A 27704-nucleotide genomic window follows, 5' to 3' on the forward strand; every position below is an offset into this window, starting at 1 on the left:
TCAAGAATCCAGCTTTCTTGAGAAGATTGGAGAAGCAAGACCTTATACTTTAGTCATCATGGTGGCATGCAACATATCACAACTTTTTCCCTTCGCTAAACCAGGCGTGGGCATAGCCAGTGTATGAAATATCTGGCCTGCGGGCCATTAGTATGACAGCCCTGTAATAGTTACAAACCATAGCTTACCTACTACAACAGGGCTAATATGTCAGCTTTTCAGTGCTGAAACAGAAGCCACACTAGTGAGTATATAAAGTTGACATGGAAGTCTTTTTTTAACTGATCAAGAGATCATTTTTATTAACTGGATTTTTGTCACACACCATGAATAGTTACATAGTGAAGAAAGCCAAACATTGCTGGAAACAACTGACAAAGATAAACGGATATTTCTGTACCCTTTCTTAAAACGCTTAATTTTTCTGCATTCAGTTCTGCTTAATTTAACTGCTACTTGCAAAATTAATTTTCTGTCAAGATTGTCACATCTTAAATACAGATAAATTGCTAGAGGTACATTATATATTCATACAGAAAAATACAAGACTAGTTGTTTTTCACAATATTTATATGCTACAGTAACGATAAGCAAGTTGTAAAGACAAATTTAAGGGGTACAGAAAATTGTTACTTGTTCTATATAGTTTGGTCCAATATATTTTAATGTAGTGGTTATTCTCTCCCTCCTTTAACAGAACATAATACAACATACAATACATGCACAGTCATTCATTTGTGAACAAATGAATAAAAGACAACATTCAGGCTAACATCTGTACACCCAAGTAGTTCACCCAACCATACATAACTAAAGGCTATTTTACAGCTATGCGGCATAATGGTCAACACCGCTGAACTAAAGTGAGCACCATATATATATTTACACATATACATATATACAATTGTATATAAAAATGGAAGAAACAAAAACTCCTGTGGTTGGTTAGAAAGGTGCCATTCCTAGGCTGTATATAATGTGTGATATTTACAGCAACTTAAAAATAAAAGCTGCAACAAAGTTTATTGCCAATGCCCTTTATAAATTTCCCCTACTTTTTATATAGATGCCCTATTTACTGATATTTATGAACTGTCCTTATTTCTGGCCCTTTATGAGATCCCTGCCCAAGAAAATTTCAAACAAATATTTTCTATGGCTTCACTTATATATCAGTTCTTTCAATTTTGTCCATGTATATACACACAGAATCTTGCAGAGTACTTATGTCAGACTGGTAAAGCATTCAAGCAGTTTAAAACAAGATTGCAACAAGAGTCTGAAAAACAAAAGTGAAATATTTCATTCATACCTTGTTACACTTGGGAAATAAAAATTATAAACCTTAATTAAGCTAGATATTAATATACACTGCATGATTCAGAACTATAGATGAATCCATATTTACTTGGAAAGAAGCCATGAACTCAAATAGCTTTCTAATAAAAATGTTTTAGATTGTACCTTTAGACAGGTTTACCATACTAAAAAAGGAAGCATAAAATTATAATCCAATGTAACAATTCTTTGGTGCTCTACAACCCATAATGTAAATGAAATGCATTTTACTTGACCATTTTGCTAGCATCACAATACTGAGCTACAGAGAGTATTCGGATACCTTCACTTTTGTCAATTTTGTTATGCTTCAACCTGAATGTACAGTTGTTGAAATTCATTTTTTTCTCATTAATCTACACAATATTCCATAATGACAAAGTGAAAACAGAATTTGAGAAATACCTGTAAATTTATTAAAAAGAAAAAAAACTGAAATATTATGTTAGTTTAACTATTCAGACCCTTTGCAACAAACTTGAAATTACATGTTTGTATACTTTCATTGGAGTCTACCTGTGGTAAATTAAATTGGTTGGACATGATTTGGAAAGGAACATACCTCTCTATAGAAGGCCTCACAGCTGACAATATATGCTGTGGCAAAAAAAAGCCATAAGGTCAAAGGAACTGCCTGCAGAGCTCAGAGACAGGATTATTACAAGGCACAGATCTAAGGATAGCTACAATAAAATTGGTGCTGCACTGAAGGTTCTGAAGAGCATGATGGCCTCCATAATTCTCAAATAAAAGACATATAGCACAACCAGGACTCTTCCAAGAGCTGGTTCCCAGTCAAACTAAGCAAGCAGGGGAGAAGAGCCTTAGTAACAGAGGTGAGGAAGAATCCGATGGTCACTCTGACTAAGTTCCAGAGATCCTGTGTGGAGATGGGAGAGAGTTCCAGAAGGACAACCATTACTGCAGCCCTCTACCGATCTGCCCTTTATGGCAGAGTGGCTAGGCAGAAGCCTCTCCTTAGTGCAAAACATATGAAAGCCCACTTGAAGTTTGCAAAAAAGCACCTGAAGGACTTTCAGACTGTGAGGAACAAGACTCTCTGGTCTGATGAAACTAAGATTGAATTGTTTGGCCTTAATTTTATACGCTATGTCTGGAGGAAATCAGGCACCTGCCCAATATCACCCCAAAAGTAAAGCATGGTAGTGGCAGCATCATGCTGTGAGGGCATTTTTTAGCAGCAGGAATAGGGAGACTGGTTTAGGTTGAGGGAAAGCTGAATGGAGCAAATAACTCAATGAAAACCTGTAGAATAGCACTCAGCATCTCAGACTAAGCTCTCCATCATGATAATGATCCTAACCACACAGCCAAGACAAGGGATATCTCTGTGAATATCCTAGCCAGAGCCCTCACTTGAACCTTATTGAACATCTCTGGAGGGGCCTGAAAATGGCTGTCCACCAACAGTCGCCATCCAGCTGACTGATCTTGAGAGGATTTGCAGGGAAGAATGGCAGAAAATTCCCCAATCCAGGTGTGCAAGCTTGATGCTTCATAGTCCAAAAGACTCGAGGCTTTAATGATGTACTGAATGAAGGGACTGAATACTTATGTCAATGGATATTTACATTTTTTAAAATAAGACATGTCTAAATTTCTGTTTTCACATTATGGAATACTGTAGATTGAGGAAAAAATGAATTTCAACAACTGTAGAATCAGGCTGCAGGATAACAAAATTGACAAGTGAAGATAGTCTGAATACTTTCTGAACTGTATGTAAACTCTCTCAGACAACAGTCTGGGTTGCTGCTACATAATACCATCAGTTCTTACCAGCATTGCTTTGAAGACCCAGTGCACAGAGCAAGAAAATAACATTCTTATATTTTCCCAAATTGGGAATATCTTATTCTAAATATATATTCAGAAAAGTTAATTCATCTAGTCAAAAGTATTTTTTTAACAGAAAAAGTGCCAAAACATTCATTTGCTGGCATTTTAGTAGCAAGGGATTTTTAAAAAGCTAATACTCAAGAATGGAAGAAATTTGTTCCATGCCAACTTTTGTTATTGATTTGATTTGATTTGATGAATTATTAAAGCAAATTATATATCACATCCTAAACTAAATGACTACTTAAAATGATTGGTTTTCCAAGTAAGATAACGCATGAAGCATTTTGAATCTGTGGAGAACTTGGGATATATTATTATCAAGTTTATATGCCACCTATCTTGCCATGGGGTATATTAAAGTATTCCAATTACGTTTTAATAATCTGAATAGACTCTTGTTTTACTCAGATTCCAGAAACTACTACTACTCTCCTTTATTAGAAATGTCTAGTTGAATTGACTGTATGCATTTTGGTGTTCTAAAGCATTTCTGATATAATTAAAATTATACAAAAGTGAAATTACCTATCTTGTCTCATTTATCTGCATGCTCAAATTATTATATCTTTAATCAACTCTCTGTGACAATTCCATTAATAGTGAAAATATTAAATGGCATAATGGAAAGTAAATTTGGGGAAAAAACTTTGTTTTTTCAATATCTTTATCAACAGTTATTACATATGAAATGATTTATTGGAATAGATATTAACTAGAGATCTATTTAAATAGATCTCAGCTACCACAAATTGGTCCATTTTAAATATTTTGCACAATACTTTACAACTGATTATATTTAATAGTAATGAATGCTTTCCCTTGGATGGGGAAAATTTAAATCACACTATTTCTTTGTTAGATAATTCTTTTTAAAAAAGATTGTCTGCATTTAATTATGGGGAAAGCTGCCTTGGAGATTTTTAAAAAAAAATCTTGTCTATATCAAATGAAGATCTTCATTTCAGCTATCACTCATGCATTTAAGACAAAGATGTGGGATTAAAAATCAAGAATTCAAGATAGTTTTTCAGTGCACTTTTGCTTTGTACAAGCCTTGAAATTCTGAAACCTCCAGAAGAGATTTCAGTATCAAAATGTTATTGCTTTGGTTCTGTTGCAAACACAGATAATTATGCCACATCTCATATATTTTAACACAGAAGATCCGAACAAAATTTGACATTTTACAAAGAAACAAAAATTCTGTTTCTAATTTAAGTGCAGAATGTGAAACTACTAAGTGCTTAATTTATACTGGATTTGGACACAAGCCTTACTATAATCCAGATTTTCTACAGTAAAATTAGAAAGGTACAAAAATAACAATAGCAATAATATTTAGACATATACCGCTTCACAGTGCTTTACAGCCCTTTCTAAGCGGTTTACAGAATCAGCATTTTGCCCCCAACAATCTGGGTCCTCATTTTACCGACCCCAGAAGGATGGAAGGCTGAGTCAACCTTGAGCCAGTGAGACTCCAACTGCCAAACTACAGGCAGATGACAATCAGCAGAAGTAGCCTGCAGTACTCCATACTAACAACTACACCACTATGGCTCTTGGGTTTGTTTGACAAAAGAAATTACTGGCTAGCAACATGCATAGTACATGCATTGTCATAACAAGCAAAACTAAATTAAACTGTAATAAATTACTGCTTTAAGCCTATGTTAACATAATAAGACAAAGTAACAAAAGGTTCAGTGAAATAAAGTATTCACAGCTCTGAACAGGAAGATTGGTGATGTCAAGTAGAATGGGTTAAATATGATTATTGTCAAACAACATGACAGCAAGTTGTCTGACCTGATGTACATAATAGTCCCTCCTTCGGGTTTCGCTGAATATTCACAGATATTGTTTTTTCACATAGAGGTAGTTGTAGCACATTATTTTTCAAGTTCTTGTTCTTTATTCGTTCTAACTCATTTGCCGCATCTGACATTTGATCAGAAAACAATTTTATACTGCTCAAAGATGAAACTGGATTTACACTCCCAGAATTTATGCACATTTTCCATGTTGATTTCTCCTGCACCTTCACACTGGAAAATGAAATGTTTTGGGGATCAATTATGTATTTAGTGCTACTGTGAATCTGAGAACCTAAACAAATGCTCATCAACTTGAGACTTTCAACCAGATCACCTGCACTTCTTGATGACAACTGCACTGAATTACCAGATCCTGCACATCTGCGAGTAGAACCTGAATTATTATTCGTGCTTCCACTAGAGCTACTGGAAGGACTGCCACCCTCTTTATGATTATCACCAGGACTTGTTTTGTCAATCCCTCCATTTCCATTGCTTGGTTTTCCTTGTCCACTTCCATCTCCTTGATTTCCTGGAGGACCTTCACTACTATCTCTTCTATGCCAGGAGTAAGTAAATCCACTGTCTTTATCTAGACGCCTCCTACTTTCTGAGTCATCATCACTTGTTTCTGAGCTACTGCAGCTAGATCCACGACCCTGACTTTTCCTTCTGTGGTAGCGTTTATGCACAGTGCTGGGTGAAGCAATATTCATTTTTAGCCGACTTAGTTTGGGAGGCAAATTCTCATCCATATCAAATTCATCATCAGATTCCCCTTCCTCAAAAATCTGATTAAGAACCGGGGCACTTTTTCGGGAAGTAAGACGATTTGTAACAGAAGGCTTACGACGCAGAACAACTTGATTTGACAGAGAAACAACTTTTTTATCTTCTTCATCCTCCTCTTCATCTTCCTCCACTCTAAACAAGCACTTCCGACTACTAGTTGTAGGTTTTAAATTCACTGATGGAACAATTGAAAGTGCTGGTCCAGCTAATTCAGGAATATCCTCTTTCTTGACCGACTCAAGTGCCTTACTTCTGTGTCCATTAAGAACATTTTCAGCATTACGAGCAGGAGATTGGGGAACAGCTGCATGGGACAATGGAGAAGCTGTAAGGTCATCATCTAAATCTTGGGGAACATCAATTTTTGTTGGCCATGATTGCCTAAAATAAACAAAACAGAGGAAACGGGAAAATGCAAATTCGGTTAAAAATAAAAAGCAAAATTACTTCAAAGGAAGAGATTCCATGTTAAATGCTTCTCATTTTAATACAATATATTATTGCTACAAATAATATAAAAAAGTAAGAAATAATCAATATGTATTTTAAATTAATCACATTTTTATCCATTAGCTTGAGTTCAAATATTTGAATAATTAATTCTATCTGGCTACATTTTAAACTTTAATTTCTTAAATCATTCCAGACCATCTTTTGAAAACAAAAAGACAAATTAAGGCATCTTATATCAACATATAAACAAAATGGAAATTCCAATATGTCTCAAACAAATCTTTGGATTCATTTTTTTCTCTTAATGGCATTAGCTGTTTAATTAGTTGGGTTTTTTTAGTAACTAAAGTGATACTAATGTACTGATATGCAGTGCAACATTTTAGGACTTTAAAAATGCCATAGTAAGAAGGCAAGTCCAACAGATATTGGGGCACCTCCACAACAGTATTTTATAATCTAGCCATCCCAGTGTGTGTGGCTCTCAAAAGAACTGCTGGAACCTTTGCATATGTAAGTGGGACAGGTGACTGATATCCCAGCTTGAAGGCATGTAAATTAAAAGATTAAAAAATTAGACTCAAGAGAGCCAACTGTGCACTTTCTCAAAAGAAAAGTAGTGCGGACCATGTTAAAACAAATAGATGAAAGAAAAATAATTGTATTGGTTTTCAAGTGGGTAACCCACTCTGCCCTCTGAATATTTTTTTTCATCAATGAGAAATCAGACGAATTTGGACTAGATTGAGAATGAGACTTCATAAATTATTTTTTATGATTAGTAGATTTCTAGCCCAAATTTCAGGTATGGAGATTTTTAAAAATGTTAACATTTTTACCTCCTCTGTCCTATTCATGTTTGATTGCCTCATTGCTAATTTTAAATCTGAGTTTTTAGACAATCAATTCAACCAGACTTATGCATATATTTCAGAAGTACAGTTCCTGCTCAGGTTAAGAGAATTCCAAGTGCATGCAGATTTTCACTCTTAAAATACTCATGACTTTAAGCTTTAATCCTATTCTCAGCCTGGGCACCTCCCCGTTCGTAATTTTCCCTGTAAAGTTACCCTCTTCAAAAACACCAAACTTTTTTCTTAAAAACAAAATCATAAAAACAAACAAAAACAAGAACAGTGACACTGTAAGAAAATTTAAGTATGGAAAATGTTATCTTTCTCCCATCTTTATTTCAACTCCAGTCATACCAGTTGCTACTTTGAAAATATAAACTGCTGCTAACATCAAGTATTTGATTTCATCATATAAAGCAAGTAGTATCTAACTTGCTATGTTTTCTTTTCATTTACTAAAATAAGATTTCTTACTTCATATACTCTGTTTAGTGGAGCTTTTTAAATACAGTGCCATTTTTCTGAACTTTTTGGGGCTATTTCTATATCATAATATATAATTTATTTTAGCCTCTATTATAGTGATTTTAAATAGTCTTCCTGAAGAGACTCTCCTAATTATATCTTTAAGTTGTTTTTTGATTTCTATATTTAAATTAGTTTGATATTTTTTGAGTTTGTTTATTTTTCTATCTCCTGCTTTTTCATATAATTGTTCTTTAGAAAAGGCTGCAATAAGATTTAAGCAGTATCATTTTTAATTGCTTTGTCTTTCCATATCTCAAAATTCCATGCCCAGTGAGAACTAGACACGGAACCACTGATTGGTTTAAAATTGCAAAAGGAGTCTGGCAAGGCTGTATACTGTCACTCTGCCTATTTAACTCATAGACAGAGCACATCATGAGAAAGGCAGGGTTAGATTAATCAAAAATTGGAATTAAGATTGTCAGGAGAAATATCAACAACCTCAGATATGCAGATGAGACCACTCTAATGGCAGAAAGTGAAGAGAAACTAAAGAGGCTCTTGATGCGGGTAAAGAAAGAGTGCAAAAGTTGGCTTGAAACTCAACATTTAGAAAACTACGATCATGGTATCTGGCCCTCTCAATTCCTGGCAAATAGATGAGGAAGAAATGGTGGTAGTGACAGATTTTATTTTCCTGGGCTCCAAGATCACCGCAGATGGGGACTGCAGCCAAGAAATTAAAAGACACTTGCTCCGAGGGAAGAAAGCTATGGCCAATCTAGACAGCATACTAAAAAGCAGAGACATCACCCTGCCAACAAAAGTGCATACAGTAAAGGCTATGGTTTTATCAGTTGCAATGTATGGCTGTGAAAGTTGGACCATAAGAAAGGCTGAGCGCCAAAGAATTGAAGTCTTTGAACTATGGTGCTGGAGAAGACTCCTGCAAGTCCCTTGGACTGCAAGACGATCAAACCGGTCAGTCCTAAAGGAGATTAACCCTGATTGCTCTTTAGAAGGCCAGATCCTGAAGATGAAACTCAAATGTTTTGGCCACCTAATGAGAAGGAAGGACTCACTGGAGAAGAGCCTAATGCTTGGAAAGATTGAGGGCGAAAAAGGGGACGACAGAGAATGAGGTGGCTGGATGGAGTCATTGAAGCAGTAGGTGTGAAGTTAAATAGATTCCAGAGGATGGTAGAGGACAAGAAGATCTGGAGGAACATTGTCCATGGGGTTGCGATGGGTTGGAATGACTTCACAACTAACAACAACTAAAAATCTCAAAATTAATACCATAACTGGGTTAAAAAAAATAGAGAATACACTCATTATTATGCACACATCTTAGATTTAAGGCCTCTATCATTATACTTGAGCTTAGCCTTGAAATTCATGTAATATCTCCTATCCTTTCATTCAAGTAAGGTCTGAAAGGGAGACCTTTGTCTAAAAATCTATACATCATCATATTTACTGTGAGAAACAAAATGCACAGGTACAGTATAGGTGGTACCTTGCTCAATAGTAGTAACTGTGAGAGGGATCTTTGGAGTCCTAGTGGACAACCATTTAAATATGAGCCAGCAGTGTGCAGCAGCTGCCAAAAAAGCCAATACAGTTCTAGGCTGCATATGCAGAGGGATAGAATCAAGATCATGTGAAGTGTTAATACCACTTTATAATGCCTTGGTAAGGCTACACTTGGAATACTGCATCCAATTTTGGTCGCCACAATGTAGAAAAGATATGGAGACTCTAGAAAGAGTACAGAGAAGAGCAAGGGGACTAGAGGCTAAAACATATGAAGAACAGTTGCAGGAACTGGGTATGTCTAGTTTAATAGGGGAGACATGATAGCAGTGCTCCAATATCTCAGGGGCTGCCACAAAGAAGAGGGAATTAAGCTATTGTCCAAAGCACCTGAGAGCAGGACAAAAAGCAATGGGTGCAAACTAATCAAGGAGAGAAGCAACTTAGAACTAAGGAGAAATTTCCTGACAGCTAGAACAATTAATCAGTGGAACAACTTGCCTCCAGAAACTGTGAATGCTCCAATACTGGAAGTTTTTAAGATGTTGGGGATTGGACTAGAAGACCTCCAAGATCCCTTCCAATTCTGTTAGTGTGTGTGTCTGTGTGTGTGTGTCTGTGTGTGTGTGTGTACATTCATACATACATACTGTATATATATGAAATTTTAATACAATTAATTTATATATGAATAAAATATATAATAAAAAATCAAACAATCTTAAATCTTACCTGAATTGCGCTTTTATATTGCTTGGACTTGCTGATCTGGTTTGTATTTCTTTTTCTTGTTTCTCTCTTAAAATCCGTTCTGCTAGTAAAAAGTAGGTAGCAGTGATATGATTGTATTTGTTAGTTTCCAGAGCCCTGAAAAATGAAATATGTATTAATGGTTTTTGTCGAATGGACATATTGCCAACAAGTTGAAGAGTACCTTATTACAGAAATTTGTACCTTACACATCTTTAGAAATGGCCACTGCATTACTAAAAACTGCAAAATTAATGCAGCAAATCCAATAATTAGACAATAATACCTGTGTTGTTACAGTGGCTGGAATACATTATTGCAGGCTGACTCTGCTCATTGCCAGGAGTTTCAATCTTGACCGACTCAAGGTTGCTTCAGCCTTCCATGATTGATAAAATGAGGGCCCACATTGTTGGGGACAATATACTTACTCTGTTTACTCTCTAATTGTTTAGAGAGTGCTGCAAAGCACTATCAAGCAGTGTATAAGTCTAAGTGCTATTGTTAGTCCTTGACTTATGATCTTATCAACCGTTTGAAGTTACACTATTCCCTCCTCCCAGGCTATTTATGAACAACCCAGTTATGAAGTTCAGAAGGGCGTCTCTTCTTTTCCTCCCCCCCCCCCCCCAATCACTTGACTGTATGTTGGATGCTCAGCAACCAGCTTGCATTTAGGGCTGTTTGAAGGGTCCTGCAGAAGGTGGCCAGGTTTTTGCCTAAAACCAGCATTCACTTTTCCCCCCTTTTTTGGCAAACTAGTCATTAACAAACTGGTTCACTTAATGTCTGTGGCATTTGCTTAACAACCTTCATAACAAAGGTTGGTTTGGTCAAGTGGATGACAGCTGCTGTAATGGACGACCAGTACACTCATAGGTTGAGGACTACCTGTATATGAAAAAAAAAATCTTAGTAGCTGAAAAATGTTCTGAATTACAATAATTTATTGAATGCGAGTCTCACAGTATTTACAATTGCCAGATACAGCATACAACCACTTTCCTATATTTCACCATGTAGCTCTACAACAAAATTTCTGACACATGTGGCTGGACTACAGTCACAAATGAGTTGTAATTAAGATTACTCAAAAAAACTTTATTTTCAATGACATCTTAGGATAGTAATTGCTAAAAGAAGCAACATCAGGCACCCACTCCCACTTTGGAGAAGTGGCAGTTCAAGTGTCTGAATTCAAAGGCCTGAATAGCCTTTTCTTCCACACTCCTTCAGAGTTTGGATGATTTATCACTATTTAATGGACTCCAGAAATCAATTTTAAGGAAGAAATCAGTCAAGAAACACATTACATATTATCTTTAAATATTCAATACCAATGTCTTCTGCCCTGAAATAAAATCAAAATTCGAACGAATCAGAATTCGTTCTTCATACGAATATAAAAGTCAGGGAGACGGGGCTGATGTCGCAGCGATACGACACATCTCAATGGTGGAATCGCACTAATTCCATCTGCCAGGAGGTTTTGAGGGACCCAAATTGAGGGGCGATGAACACAAAGAGGACACTCTGCTGATCACAAAGAGAATATAATACTCATTTGATGCAGAGAAGCTCTCAATCCAGTGGGAAGAAAAAGACGATCGTTGCGTGCCTGACTGGACTTATGACAGCCGACCAACGCAGCAAGTATAGAGGTTGAGGAATAGATAGATCTGGATGAGATTTTTCTAATTCCTGTTGTGGATTTTACTCTCTAAAAAAGCCTGGAAGAAAGTGGGACTCAAAGAAGAGAAGGTGGAATTGTCTGTTTTCCACCCTCAAGAATAGTGGCAAGCAAACTTGTGAGCTATTTATTAATCTGTAAGTAGAGAAAACAAAACTTTTTTAAAAAAGGGAGAAGAAATTGAAAAGCTAGAAAGTTGGACTGGGATTTTAAAAACAAAATAGATTAACTTGAAATTCTGTAAAAATTAAAATTCGGACCCGTGGGACTTTTAAACAGCTTTGAAGCAGATGAACAACTTAAGACAACAAGAGAAAGGAGAGAAATAGAGCAACAGTGACACCTACTGAAGAAAACTGCAGAGAAGTGAAAGTAATAAAAGTACATTGGAAATATGATCTTGGCTATTGAGATAAGCTGTTAGCCTCAATAACACTTGTTTATCAAATTGCTTACATCATACAGCACAGACTGAGAGTGAAACACTATAAAATTTTTAAAATTGTAGCTTTTTGAACTTAGAAGAAAATTAAACAAAATAATTACAAGGTGGGAAACAGCAAAGAATTTTCCTTTTTCCTTCTTGCTTGAACTCCCCACCTTTTTTTGGGGGGGGGGTGATATACTAATTCGAGTGGTTGAACTTTGGAGTTTGATGGGCCTAAGTGGATTGCAAATTTATTAAATTTACTAACTCAAGTAAATAAGAAAAAAGGATTAAAGTTTGAAGAACTTGAAGACAAGGATCTTTTATTATTATTTTTCTTTGACTTTCTTCTGTCTGGCCTTCAATAATAGCAAATTTGAAACTGTTTGTACTTTGGTGATTTGATTTGTGAAAATATTGGTTAAGTAGAAGTTGGTGGGGGATTGACAAAATACTACAAGATTGTAGTGTTATTGCTATTTTTTTAAAAGGTCTTGAAGAACTTAAGTTTATTCGAAATGACTAGCACTTCAAATTTAAGTAAAGTACGGGAAAAAATACATTTGCACCCTCAGCAGCAGCAGCTGCATCAAGTCCAGCAAGCCAAAAATCTTTGGATAGCATGTTGCAGCAGGAAAAAATGAATATGATGAACAAAATGCAAGCACAACTGAAATTAATGCTCCAAACACTTCAAGAAGCAAAACATTTTGAAGACATGGAAATAATGGAAAAGATGGATGATAAAATGGAAAAGATTCAACAGACAATAATGAAAAATGAATGAAGGATGCAGAAAATAGAAATCAGAACAGAGAAGAAAATGGAAGAGATGGATGATAGACTTACACAGACAGATAAAAATCTTGAGAATACAGTAATTATGTTGGAGATGGATAAAGCTGAGTATTTCCTGAGATTCCAGATCTTTGAGGAAGAAAAAGGGGAAAACCTTGCAGAGATAATGACAGAATTGTTGGTGGAAGTTGTGAAGGGGGACAAGCAAAAGGGGTCTGCTGGAATGCATGAAATATTTAGATTATACACACGATATGCATTAAGAAATTAATTACCTAGAGAGGTACATGAGATTTACCAAAAAGGCACTAAGAATAGAGATTCTTCAAAGAGCAAGAGATAACCCATTGAAATATAAAAGAGAAATAATTGTTCGGAAAGAGGTTCCAAAAGAATAAGAGATACAAGAAAACAATATCAAGTTCGGACAAGACAATTAATTAAGCATGAATCAGATGGTTGATACCTGCGGGAATTGTATTGACTTGGAGGGATCAAAGGCATAAATTGGATACTATAGAGAAAGCAGAGCAATTTTATGATAAGCAACTTGGATCATATGAGGAAAAAAGAAAGAGAGAAGAGATAGATCACAAGAAAGAAGCAGCAGCATTAGGAGGAGGAAATATGCAACAATAAGAAGAATCAAAGTAGAATCAGAGAACAGAACGAGAGGATACAAAGATAAAAGAACGGACAGAAATAAGAGCAACCAGAACAACAAAACCTATCTACAACTAAAACTATGGAAAATGAAATAACACTATTGTCGATTAATATAAGTGGTCTGAATTCTCCTATGAAAAGGAAAAATAATAAATTTTTAATAAATTAGGAAAGCTAAAATTAGACTTTGTCTTCAAGAGGTTCACATAAAAAAAACAACACAATAAATTATTGAAAAATCTTAAAATTGGGAAACTATACTTCTCATTAGCACAACAAAATAGGCCTGGTTTTACATATTAAAAAAAACAATAAAAGCAAGACAATTTTTTCCAGATAAAGCAGAGAGGATTTTGATGGTGGATGTAACAATGAATTATAGCAAATACTTTTGGTAGCAATATATGCAATAAATCATAAACAATAAATTTTTAATGAAAAGAATCCTCCAGGATCCTGGTCAGAAGTGCGAGAATTGCCCCATTGCCCCCTGGCCGTGCCAGGAAACACTGCCATGCTGCCAGGTGCTCTGGATCACAGATGCACATCAGTGCCACAGGCTGGTGGGCTGGGGCTGCACATGAAGCCCACTCAGGCAGGAAACCCCAGCCCGCCTGTCCTGGCCAACTGCTTTGATCTCCTAGGAAGTTACCACCAGGATCCCCTCTCCACATCTTTGGGCACACAAGCCATTGCCCGTTGCTCTTTTGAGTTTTGGCGCCAGTCAACTTTCATGCACGTGCCAGGAAAGTGATCTTTTGGTTTCTGGTGCACATGCTAGTGTTCATGCACACATGCACAGGAGAAACTGAAAGACCAGGTAGGTGATGCGCATGCATGCACTGGAACCAGAAGATCATCTTCCTGGTGTGTAAATGCGCATAACAAGTGGCTTCTCTTATGGTTTCTGGCACTTCCTCGCATGTGTAAACCAGCTGGATGGCATGCTGGAACCCAGAAGACCAATGGGCAACAGCTCGCGTGAGATGATGCTGTGTGCCACTTCTGGCACATGTGACATAGGTTCGCCATCAAGGAGGTATAACATACAGGGGGGAAAAACAAGAAAAAGAGACAAAATCCAAAGAAGTTAATAGAAGAACATAAGAGACTGGAACTAGAATTAAAGAAAGAACCAAATAAGAAGATCTTTAAAAATCAAGTGGAACTAGTAAAACATAAAATAAATTTACTAAAGGAAGAAGAATTGGCATAAAAAAAAATGCTAAATAGAACCTTTTTGAAAACACAAATAAACCAGGAAGATAGTTGACATACAAATTAAAAACAGAGGAAGGGAGTAAATTGATACATGGGCAGAAATGAACTTTATACTATCAAAATGAGGATTTAAAAAATTCAAGATTATTATGAAAAGTTGTATGAGCAAGAGAATGTTTTAGAAAAGAAAATTAAAAAATATTTGGAAAAAGCAGAACTACTTAAAGTACCAGAAAAAGTAAATGAACGGATATCAATGATGGAATTGTCAGAAGCGATTAAGAGACAAAAGAGCAATAAAACACCAGGGCCAGATGGGCTGCAAGCAGAATTTTATAAATGCTTACAAGATAAACTAGGCCCATCAATGTTGGAAGTTTATAATTGATTGATGCAAAGGTACCAAATTCGTGGATGGAAGCAAATATTACTTTGATTACAAAAAAAGATTCAGATTAATGCAGATAAAAAAACTACAGGGGAATTTAAAACTAAACAGGAATTGAGTGATCAAGAGATTAACATAACATGATAGTTATATGTGCAGATACAATCTAGATATGAGAAGGATGTTAAAATGTATGATTTAAATAGAGAATTAACAGAATTAGATCAGATATTAACAGGAACAGATGAAAAATTAATAAAGAAAATATATAGCTATTTTATTCAATTGAGTTAGATTAATGGTAGAAACAATGTGATAGAAATTATATATTAACAATGTCTAGTGCACATAAAGTAAATCTTTATAAAATGTAGTATAGATGGCATTTTCCACCCGCAAGATTAGAAAAGATTTTTAAGGATAATGTCACCAGATACCTGATGGACATGTGAAACAGTGAAAAAATACTGGACAAAAATACATACATGGCTGGAAAGAATGATAAAACAACATATACCGGTACATACATTGAAACTAGAGACATTTTTGCAGGGCATTTTACCAGACAAGTATAATAAAGGGAATGTATATCTGATTTTACATATATTAACAGCAGTGAGAATCTGCACAACAATAGAAAAGTGAAGAGATCCCAACAGATGAAGACATGATTAGAAAAATATTAGAATGTGCAGAAATTGATAAGTTAACACAATTTAGAAAAAAAACTGATTCTTTTTTGCCTTGAGACTTATTTTATTAATGGCTAGCTGACAAAAACGGGAGCTAAAAACAAGGAAATATATAAAAAGATCAGTGATATAAGGAAGATATGTTAAACTGGTTAAATAAATAGTATAATTATTACTGTTATTAATATTAGTATAATTGATATTAATGCATTGAATATTGTTAACACATTATTACTTCCTAAAATGACTTGTACCCAGAGAACACATTGTTCAATTGAAGTTGGAATTTTTATGTTATAAAATAAAATAAAAATTTATTACAAAAAACAAAAACAAATATAAAAGTCATATGAGCAGCAAATCACTGTCGATTCCAGATAGATTATTGTTAGACATCAAATTCAAACAACTACTGCTCAAATGCTCAAAGGGATTTAGTACAGATTTGCAACACTTATTATGAGTCCTAAATCAAGTTATTTGATGTTTGTTTGCTCACTTCAACTGATATTTTTAGTCAAAATAAATATGCACTTATTAAACTTAACAGATTTTATATAGAAAATGAGCTAAATCAGTCTCGGTTTTCATTATTTGAAATCTAAATATGCTCAAAAGCTTTTAAATAGATTATTAGCAGATACATAATATAAATGCAGGAATTATTTACATATGAGAAAGAATTAGGAAGTCAACCTGCTTTCAAAACCAATCAACAAACACACATGCACAGAGTGGGAGTGAAGAAGGTGTACTACAATAGTGGGGTATTTTACATGTTTTGTAGCATTTCAGCTACAGCATCATTCCTATGCTTTGCCATCTATCTAATTAGAATTAGAAGAAAATATTAGTATTGTCACTTCCCCATAAATTCCAGAACAATTAAAGAAAAACAGAAAACTGATTACAAAAGATTATAACTGACTATATAGTTATGTTTTCTGTTTAGAACAAATCTTTAACTACCCTGTTTCCCTGAAAATAAGCCCAATCGGGCTTTTGAGTGCATATGCTAAAATAAGCGCCCCCTTGAAAACAAGCCCTCCCTGAAAATATTGCAACACAGCAGCAGCCACGAAGTGACCATGCCACCTTCTGCACCTCAAAAATAATAAGACCTCCCTGCAAATAAGGCCAAGTGCTTATTTTGGGGCTCAAAATAAAATAAGACCTTATCTTATTTTTGGGAAAACATGGTAGTTGTCAATAATTTTTGCTTAAATTGAAGATGTCTTAAAAATCTAAATCTAAATGATTGTTCTAAACAACTTCAAATTAAAGTAGAAAAGTGTAAAATAAACATGACATGAAGGAATTTATCTGAAAACTAAATATTAAGGACATACAGAATAGACATTATATAACCCAATTACAATACCACAGAAGTTCTTGTGCTTTTCCAATTGCATATTCTGGACTAAATATTTATAATTACCACATAAAATGGCTGCTGACCATGATAGCTGTTAATTCTGGAACTGAAAACTAAATACCTATGGAAGGCATCAGAATGAGAGGAACGTTGGTCCTTACCTGAACGTGTCTTTTCAGTAGAGTGGCAGGGGGGCTACAGCTGGGTTTTGTCAAAGCCTGATTGGTCCAAAGAATGAGGGATATTTCTTTAAGTATCCTCCTTTCCCCTTTGGCTCCGTTTCCTCGAAGTCGAATGATGAGTGCTGTAAGACACAACAAAAAACAGACCACCCGACCGCCCTTAACCCCTCCTAACTAGCTACATATCGCTGAACTAGGGAGGGATGTAGCCTCTCCTGCCACTCTACTGAAAAGACACATTCAGGTAAGGACCAATGTTCTTTTTCCAGTAGAGATGGTGGGAGGGCCTACAGCTGGGACGCACCTAAACTAGGACCCAGGAAGGGAAATTAAGACCTCAGGGAAGAGGTGGTTGCCACCTACTGGAGAACCCTGTGTCCAAAGGACGCCTCCGCCGATGCAAAAATATCCAGACGATAGTGCCGGATAAAGGAAGTTGGGGACACCCATGTGGCCACCTGGAAAATGTCCTCAAATGGGGCTCTGGTGGCCCATGCTGCTGTAGTAGCCATGATCCCTGAAGTAGGAAACTAACCTGAGGCTACACAGGTGGTGATGATGGCTTGCCTTAACCACCTGCCAATTGTGGCAGAGGAGACCCTGGCCCCCAAGGAACCAGGTTGAAAGGAAATAAAAAGACCCTCAGAGCGACGGAAAGCTTGCACCATTTGATGAACAACGACCATGTGGAATTGTAAATTTGTGTGGTCGACAGACATCAGGAAGCCTCAATAGTTGTTATGACCTTGGCTGACAGGTTTGCATCCCTCAGAAGGCACTGTTCAAGTGCCAGGCAGTCAAGTGGAGCCACTGGGGCTCCGGATGGATTAGGACTCCCTGGCACAGGGTGATCTCCTCTCGAGGAATCCTCCATGGGGGAGATATGGACAGTTGGACAAGGTCTGCAAACCAAGACCCTCTAGGCCAATATGGTGCTAGCAAGATGATGTGTGCCTTCTCTACTACTATCTTTCTCAGGGTCCTAGGGATTAGTGGGAGAGGGGGGAAGGCATAGAATAATAGGCTGGGCGGCCATCTGCTCCGGAGGGCATCTGTCCCTTCTGCGTTCTGGGCCGGGAAGCGGGAGAAGAACCATGGCAGTTGTGTGTTTGCCGGGGTTGTGAACAAGTCCACCAGTGGTGTGATGAAGCGATGACAGATTCTTCGGAATAGCTTGGGGAGAAGCTGCCACTCACTGTGGTCAACTGTTGTGCGGATCAGCCAGTCGGCCTGATGGTTGGCCATGTCTGAGATGTGCTCTGATGTTATTGATGCTAGGTGTTTCTCCGCCCAGGAACCAAATTTCAGAGTCTCCAGCTAGAGACACTTGAAATGTGTGCCTCGCTGATGGCTTATGTGAGCCTTCATGGCTACGTTGTCTGTCAGGGGGAGCATGTGTCGATCGACAATTGAGTCCTTCAAGTGTAGGAGGGTCAGGCAAGCTGACTTCAGCTCCAGACAGTTGACGTTGTGGCGCAGATCTGAGTTTGTCCAATGATCCTGCGCCAGCTTGGAATTCATCAGGGCCTCCCAACCGTACAAGCTTACGTCCATTGTGATCATAATGCTATCAGGCTCCCAGAATTCCAACCCACATTGTAGGGCCAGAGACAGCCACCACTGCAGGAATAGTTATAGTCCCAGTGACAGGGGAGTGGTCCTTAAGGAGTTGCTCATGTGTTGTTGCTGATAGAGAATGAGCACCCACTGCAGTGGCAAGGAGTGAAGACGGGCCCAGGGCACTATCCCTATGCATGACATCATCTTGCCCAGCAAGCGGCCCAAAGTCAGGATGGAAGCTGACCGACTTGCACGAACTTGACGTGCCAGCGACTGGAGATTGACGAGGCATTCTGAGGAAAGCCGAACCAGTCCCACAACTGAGTCTATCATCGCCCCCAGATGGGAGGATTTTTGTTGTGGGCAAGAGATGACTTTGGGGTAAGAGAGAATCCCAGGGACTGTAAGGTCAGATGTAAGCCGTGGACTGCTTGTGTGTGCGATTGGGCCTGAACGAGCACATTGTCGAGATAACATTGGATTCTCGCTGGAGTGGCTCGGAGACCCACCAATGCTGCCAGGACTTTCGTGAACGTGCACGGTGCTGAGGCTAGGCCAAAGGGGAAAGCCCTGTACTGGAAGTGTTGCCCGTTGTGGAAGAACCAGAGGTATCTGTGATGGGCTAGCAGAATCGGGATGTGAAGATAGGCCTCTGTTAAGTCTACGGATACCAGATAATCCCCCAGCCGGATCCCCTGGAGGATGGACCTGAGGGAGGACATCTTGAAGCACCTGTATACTAGGTAGGAGTTGAGGCACTTCAGGTCCAGAATTGCTCTCCAGCCCCCCAGCTCTTCGGGACTATGAACAGGTTGGAGTAATGGCCAACCCGCAATCCGGCATTGGGACAGGTTTCACTGCCTGAATGTCCAGCAGATATTGTATGGCTAATCCATTTGACGGCGCAGTTCTGGATCCTGAGACGGGGAAAAGTACTGAAGAGCGTCAGAGGTAGGGAGAGAAAATCCAGAAGTAGGCCGTTCCTGACGGTAGACCTGACCCAGGCATCCGATGTTACCTGGCCCCACTGATCCACGAACTGTTCCAGGCGGCTGCCTAAGGGAAGACTCAGATTGGAGTCATTTCCCTTTGCAGAAGGGACGGCCGCCTCCCCCGCGAAATGGCTGCCTAGACTGACCCTGGTATCTTCCTGTACTGGTAGAAGGGGTACTGACTCTGTCTGTTAGACCTATATGGGAAGTACCTCTGTTGACGGTAATCTGGCTCAGATGCACTGAAAGAAGGCCTACGTATGGACTGGGCAAGAGTCTAGCTTCTTGGTGTTAGATGGTATCTTTGTTCTCAATAAAAACCGGGTCTAGAAATTCTCCAAAGAGATTGGTACCCATGTACGGGGCTGCTGCTAGGTTTCATTTGGACTTGTTGTCCATCTGTCAACTATGTAGCCAAAGAAGATGTCTGGAAGTCACCAAGGTGGATGAGGCTCAGGACGCAAATTTAATAGAATCCAGGGTGGCATCCACAGAAAACTGCGTAGCAGAAATGATCTTAGTGAGATCATGGTGAAGATGCTTATTCTGGACTGGGATGTGGTCCTGCAATTGGCACAGCCACATAACCATTGTGTGGTTGAAGTAGGAGGCCACCACAGATATAATTGCACAGGCGGAAGTATTGAAGTTCTTACGCAAGATAAGTTCTGCACGCTTGTCTTCCGGTTTCAACTTATCGGTCACATCCGCAGACACCACCATGGAGGAAGTGGCCAAGCCTGCTATCGGAGCATCTACTGTGGGCAACTGGAGGTCCTGGGAGAACACCTGCTCCATATTATAGAAGCAGTGGTCATTACTCCCAGGATTGGGTAAGGTGGAAGGATGGGCCCATTGGTTTTTGACCACCTCAAGAAATAAAGGTGGGTCAGGAACTTCCTCCTTTTCTGTGGTGGTATTTGTGAACATGGCCACGTTCGGGTCCTTAGCCTGGGACACTGAGGGGGGCCCTGTCCCTATCTTAGTGGGTTTTTTAGTCTTATATAGAAGGGTCTTAAACATAGGAGAAAAGAGTTCAGGAAAGGCCAGGGGATCAGGGGGGGGACAGTGTCTTAATCCTCAGAGAACCCCATATCCTGGTGTGTGTCCTCCCCTAGAACAGATCCCTTGCTGACCACCGAAGGGGAAGGCAGCCTAGCGCAATCATGTCTATGGGTAGAAGATGGAGACCTGTGATGCCGGTAGTCTGAGTGACTCCTCCCTTCCCCCAGGATGCGCGCTCCCGTTGCGATGCCCTTAGTAATGTGGGAAGATATGAGCCTCTTAATGCTCTCAGGCATCCAGTTCCTCTTTAACTTTTAATACATTTATATGCCACCCAATCCCGTAGGACTTCGGGCGGCTTACAGACACAAGATTAAAATAAGGAGTTAAAAATAGGAAAAGAGGGACAATTTAAAAATAGAAAAAAGAGAAACAATTTAAAACGACACACCATATACTCAATCTGAGTGGGGCTGAACCTCATTCATGAGGTCAACAGCCCCAGACCTGCCGGAATAGCCAGGTCCCCAGGCACAGCCTCTGGAGGACCCTGAGGAGCCAGGTTAGGAAACGGAAGGAAATCCTGAGAACCACCTTCCAAGGGATCTCCTCCATCTGTCATGTAAGGTGTCAGAGAGATGGATGGAGAAGGGGACACCACCTGCCTGGGCTGCCTACAAGGCCTAACAGGTGAGATTGAGGGGGAAGGACTGAAGCCCTTAAGAGGAGAGCCTGATTGGTGAGAGTCGGTCCTAACAGGAGACCTTGACTTGCTGGGGGAACTGGGCCTAGTGGAATGGGCCTGCTTCTCTGCCCTGGCAATCTGCTTCTCCAAAGCTTGTTGTCTTCTGAGCTCATCCCTAATGGTGGCTTTGGAGGGACACTAGTCAGCAGTAGGCTTGGAGGCTGCTGTCCTCGTTCTGTGGCTGTCATGTCTCCCGACTTTGCTACTGGTCTCCATAGGGGCCTGCGCTGGATTTGGCCCTGTAGTAGCCAAGCCATCCCAGACACTCATGTGTGCCACAAAGTAGTAGAACAGCCATGGAAAATGCCTGCCGATGTATGGCCTTTGGGAGCTGAAGAGACTGCACTCGACGTTCCTCAGCCTGCCAGCCTCAATTAGTGGCCATGACGCAGGTCTGCAGTGACACTCACGAGGTAGCTGAAAATGGCCACCTCCATGTGCGCAAACAAAATGAACACCAGAGACACTGTCGATAGAGGCTCAGCCACGAGGAGACTACAGCCAGCTGTTACAAATTGTGGCTTGGCTTTCAAGCCACGGCTCATCTTTCCCAACTGCGGCACACCCTTTGAAGCCGAGACTGACTCTGAGCCGTGGCATGCTTCTTCAAGCTGCGGCGTGGTCTTTAAAGCCGTGGTTGCTCTCTCGAAACGGCGGCGTGCTTCTTTGAAATCGCGGCTATTTTTTGCAATCTGCAGCATGCCTGTTGGAGCTGCAGCCCGGCTGCTGGGGTTGTGGTGCAATCTTCCAGTCTTCGTAGGGAGATCCTGCAGTCACTCCCCTTTGCTGCTCCGAGGGAAGCTGTCACCCTCGTACATCCAGGGACCAGATAGGACTCCTCAAGGCCCATAGATAGGAGAGAAGCACCAGAAAGCTCCCCTACCTCCTTATGAGACAGTAAATATGGTCTCTGTTGTGGCCCAGCAGCGGCCGGCTGAGCTGTTGGTGGACTCTGACAGCGATGACCATTATGGGACTGCTCTGGAGGATGAAGACGACTCTGGAGGGTGTTTGGAGTCAGAGCAGGGACTAGAAAGGCCTGTTGGCCACCAGGTAGCATCTGAGTCAGGGAGCAGTGAGGAGGAACAGAGGGAGGTTGTCTCTGATATGCGTGTGCAAAGAGCTGAGAAGAGAAGGGAGCAGCTGTGGAGAAGATGTCATAGAAGGAAATAGGGACAGCTGGCTACTATTGTGGCCCCTCCAAAAGAGTTTATAGGTGGAGCGACGGGAGGGGAATCTTTGCAGGAAACAACAGTCCATTTTACTAGCTGTTGAGAAAGCAATCAGTAAGTCTAATCATGGTTTTTTGAAGATAGCGTTCTAGGCTCCTAGCCAAGGGGTGGCTTTATCTCTGTAATTAGTTGTGGCAGACAGCCAAGCCTGTATCTGCATATTCATTAGAATCACGGGACAGAACAGTCTCTGTGGTCAGCAGCACCAATTTGGAATTTGGAATAGCCAATCAATTTGACCAATGTAGAAAAACAGCACAATGTCCTCTAATGGAGCCAAAGCCAGTGCTTGGACCAAAGACTGAGAGGAAACTAGGAGCCAACAGGGAAAGGAGGATACTTTCCCTCAGTCTTAGGACCAATCAGGCTTTGACAAAACCCAGCTGTAGCCCCTCCCACCATCTCTACTGGAAAAAGGATGTTCTCTTGTAACAGAATAAGAACAGCCATATACTGAGTTATAAAACTGTATAAAATGTTACTTACTCCACAATAGTATCTCGATCTGCAATATCTCCAAGAACCATGCGCTGTATTATGCTATTGTGCTCTTCCTCTGAAAGATTTTTATATGAAACCAAAGGAATATTATATTTTGTTGCAGGTGATGGATCAACTCCTTGTAGCCAAGGGTGATTTTCAATTTCTTCCAAAGATGCCCTTTGTTTGGGATCTCTTTGTAACATTCGTGTAATTAAACTAGCAAGAAAAATATAAGCATATATTAGCATCATTACATATGGGTTTATCCCACAAAACTGTTTTTCTTTTATAATACAACTGGTTTTTAACGCAACATATAATTGGCTATTTCATTAGTAGAATTCTTCCTATTAAGGGTTATTTTTCTGAGATACTAGATCTCCATACTTTTTTAGAATTATTACACAGGGCTATATGAGATACTTTCCAAGTCCATCACCATATAAATTCATTTGAGATTAAAAGATGTTAAATCACAGCAGATGATAGCACCAATGTAATTTTTATCTTAATAGGTAAGCTGGCTGACTTGGTAAGGGTTTCTATAGAAGATAACCATCACTGTAACTGAACTAGGAAGCACATAAGCAAGTTTTGTTTAATACTGTCTTTTTTATTTGTTTTTCAGTACATTTTAGAAACTTTTACAAATATATAACAGGTATAAAAGTAGTTTGAAAACCAAAGATCACAGCATTAAGTGAGGGAATGTTCACTTTATAGCATTCTCTGGGCAATTTATAATGTCAGCATATTTTCCTCAACAATCTGGATCCTCATTTTACCAAACTCAGATGGACGGAATTCAACCATGAGCCCCATAAGGATTGCACTCCAGACTGTAGGAAGAGTTTTCCTGCAATACTGCATTCAAATTACTGTGCCACCAGGGCTCCCTTTATATAAATGGAAGATTTACAATATACAAGTTCTGATCATATTGTGTTTATAATATACATGAGCTTCATCAGTTCCTGGTTTGCTTCTGGGTCCAATTCAGGGTGTTGCTTATCACGTTTAAAACATGGCATATGGAACTAGGTTCTCTGAGGAACTGTCTCATTCCCATGATATTGGCCAGTTCTACTCAATCCAACAAAAAGGATATACTGTGGGCCTCAATAATCTTTAGAGGTGTAGAAGGAGTCTGTCTCTGCTATTTGGAATACCTGGCTACCTGAAATAAGGTGTGCCTCCACTCTTGTCTTGGGATCCTGATGAGGGCACTCCACAATGAAGGTGGCTGGTGGAGAGAGAAGATGCCTCCACTATACTGATCTTTCCTTTTACTTCTGATCTTTGTATCTAATGTTTTAAATATTCTTATTTTTATAGTTTTAATTGTAAGTCACCTAAAGTTGCTTTGAAAAGTGAGGTGAGAAGCATATAAATGTAATAATACAGCTGTTGAAAAATTAATGTTCTCATTTTCAAAGCATTCTTTAAAAATAGGCATGGAAATGTAATAAGACATCATACTATGTCATTAAAAATCAATTTCTCATATAAAAGCGCAATAGTTATAACTTTAAAGCTTAAAATAATATTTTACCCTATGAGAATTTAAATCTGCAATGTCTTCTAGAACCAGAACCAATCATAGAATAGTAAATGCAAACTAAGGGAGGAACATAATAAAGGACTTGCGCATAATTATTAAATAACTGCCCATATTTAAATTACTGGCACAATGTTTTTAATTACAAGGCATTTTATAGAATCATTTACTTACTCTTTACATTCTTTGGACACCCGAGATGGTACTGTGTATTTACAATCCATTATCATGGTCAAAGTTTCACTATCATTTGCTTCTTGAAAAGGTGGTTGTCCACATACCAACATGTAAAGAATAACTCCCAGACTCCATATATCTGGCAAAAGATAATGAATTTTAAACTTCAAGACAGTAAATATTTATTTACCATTTGAACAAACATATTAATTAGTCATAATTTGCAAGATCATAACTAACTAGACAAGGGCTGGAATGTTTTCTATGCACTTCCATGAAATATCATTTCAATTTTTATGTTACTCCTCATTTAGCAATTGCAATTGGTTTCAGTGATATGAACCCTAAGTAAACAATGATGATGTTCGTCCATCATGTTCGAAGAGGACCCTGACATCTAACAGGTTGTGGGTTGTCCACAATGTGTCCGCAGGTGGCTGGTAAGGTCTATACAGGCACGAAATGTTCTGCCACATGTGTGGGCACCATTCTTGCAGCATTTGCAGCTCTGGCTTTGCAGAGTGCTTGCTTCTCTTATGTCATGATTGTTCTTCTGTCCTCAGATATCTGGCAGCCTTGGCGGATCAGCGTGTGTCATGTTGATCGATCTTATGCCGGGGTTTCCCAGGAAGTGGTGTCAATTTCCAGGGACTTGAAGGAGATTTTCAACATGTCTTTGTATCGTTTCCTTTGTCCGCCATGCGATCACTTTCCTTAAGACAGCTCACCATAGAGGAGCTGTTTGAGGATGCGATGGTCTGGCATCCTTGCAACATGCCCTGCCCAGGATGTCTGGGCTTTCATCAGCAGGATGTGAACTAATGGCAGGCCTGCTCTGGAGAGGACTTCTATGTCTGTCCCCTTGTCCTGCCACCGGATCCTCAGTATTCTATGGAGGCAGGTCATATGGAAGTGGTTCATTTGTCTAGCATGCCTCCTGTATACAGTCCAAGTCTCACTGGCATACATCAGGGTAGTTAGCACTACTGCTCGGTAGACTTTAAGCTTTGTAGCAAGGATTATTCTACGGAAGTCCTACATATTGGTCAGGAATCAGCAAAATGGAGTTTGCCTTGGCGATTCTGCAGTTGATCTCCAAGTCAATTGTCACTGCATGGGAGAGGGTGCTGCCAAGGCATGTAAATTGGTCCACTGCTTGCAACTTTTGTCCCTTCACTGTGATGGTGGGCTCTTGGGGTTGGGCTTTCGGAGTTGGCTGATGCATCACTTCAGTCTTTTTTATGTTGATAAGGAGACCGAAGTTGTTGTATGCTGCTGCAAATTTGTCCACACTGGCTTGCATTTCCTGCTCTGATCCAGCATTCAGGACACAGTCGTCAGCAAAGAGGAGGTCACACAGCACAGTCTCCTTTATCTTGGTGACAGCTTGGAGTCTTCATAGGTTGAACAATTTCCCATCGGTCCTGTACCTCAGGCTAACTCCCAAAGAACTGTTCTGGAAGGCATCTGACAGCATGGCTGAAAACATGCTGAACAAGGTTGGCGCTAACATGCACTCTTGCTTGAAGCTGTTTGTAACAGGAAAGGCAAGATGGCATATGAGAAGAGTGAGACTGACTATGCGTACCTCTCTCTCACTTTAATCCAATTCATGCGCAAGTATTGACATCTCCCCAATTCCTGTGAAGTAAACCATATGACAGATAGGGAGGGAGGGAGACAGAGACACTGATGGTAGCAATCAACAATGGCAGTGTTCCTCTCAATCCAGCATGTGTTTTCCAGTGCAGAAATTTGAGCATAAGGATACTCATTACTGTTGATTATCATATTTGAGATTACTTACTGAAACAGTTGCTAAATGAGAACTACTTGTTCACTATATTATTTAGTTAAACATTGACAACTGGAACAGTCTTACAGAATATGTAGATCTAGAGATCCTGAAACTGCTTTTGTAAGACCTTTCCTACGGGAACCTGCACACAGGAATGTTCTTTTCCTAAATTTTATAGATGCCTACTGTTAAAGTTTACAACATTGAAGACCTCTATCAATCCTTTTTGTATGAATAGCTAAATAAACCTCCTTTATGTTTGTTTTCTTTCCCCTTTTTCTGTATTTTCTGATTTGAATATTTTGTAGGCCATATATAGTGCATTTGAATAGAATTAAAATGCTCATTTAAAAAAATGTCTTCCTGTCATAAAGCACAACTGAACAAGCAGGTCCATTTATTCATTAAAATGCAGTACAAAACTCCTTAAAATATCTAAAGTGAAACTCTTTCCTATTAATTGGATGGTGTTATTTATCCCCTATAGTTCTTTTCAGATTATGATTGAAAAGAAAAATGATAAGAGCTTTGCAAAAGGGCTTTAACTAAAATAATTGTGATCATTTGAAAATGCTTACAATTTCACATTAATCAAATCAAAAATTATACAGAAAAAAAATCTTTTGTGTATTAGTTACTAAGCAGGGAACAAAAAACTACTTTTTTAATCTAGAAACTTTCTCAATATTTCTCTACCTCATTTAGTGTTCATTTTTATTGTTACATGATTTTCATTATTTTTAGATTGGTTGCTTCCATTACCAAATAATCAGGCAACAGAACTTCCAGAAAAGACTGGAGTAGTATTGGGAATCCAAGTATTTATTCAAAACAAATTAAAAAT

General features: G+C 39.0%; 1 protein-coding gene across 7 annotated transcripts in view; it reads right to left on the reverse strand.

Moving 5' to 3' along the window:
- Window positions 1–272: 272 nt before the first annotated feature.
- SNRK (SNF related kinase) overlaps window positions 273–27704 on the reverse strand; it is a 41320-nt gene continuing 13888 nt past the window's right edge. For 5 of the 7 annotated variants that reach the window (XM_087712912.1, XM_087712907.1, XM_087712908.1 and 2 more), the window contains 5 exons: window positions 25060–25201; window positions 23331–23543; window positions 9854–9988; window positions 5011–6191; window positions 273–1279 (listed from right to left, as the gene is read on the reverse strand). In XM_087712912.1, the coding sequence (XP_087569038.1) occupies window positions 1230–1279; window positions 5011–6191; window positions 9854–9988; window positions 23331–23543; window positions 25060–25201 (1721 nt within the window). In that variant the 3' untranslated portion in view covers window positions 273–1229. Of the gene's footprint in view, window positions 6192–9853; window positions 9989–23330; window positions 23544–25059; window positions 25202–27704 lie in introns of all 7 variants that reach the window. The other 2 variants (XM_087712911.1, XM_087712910.1) reach the window with 2 other exon arrangements.

This window comes from Thamnophis sirtalis, unplaced genomic scaffold (genome assembly GCF_051295495.1).
Source record: "Thamnophis sirtalis isolate CommonGarterSnake01/CBP01778 unplaced genomic scaffold, rThaSir2_p1.2 scaffold_4, whole genome shotgun sequence".
Taxonomy (NCBI): Eukaryota; Metazoa; Chordata; class Lepidosauria; order Squamata; family Natricidae; genus Thamnophis; species Thamnophis sirtalis.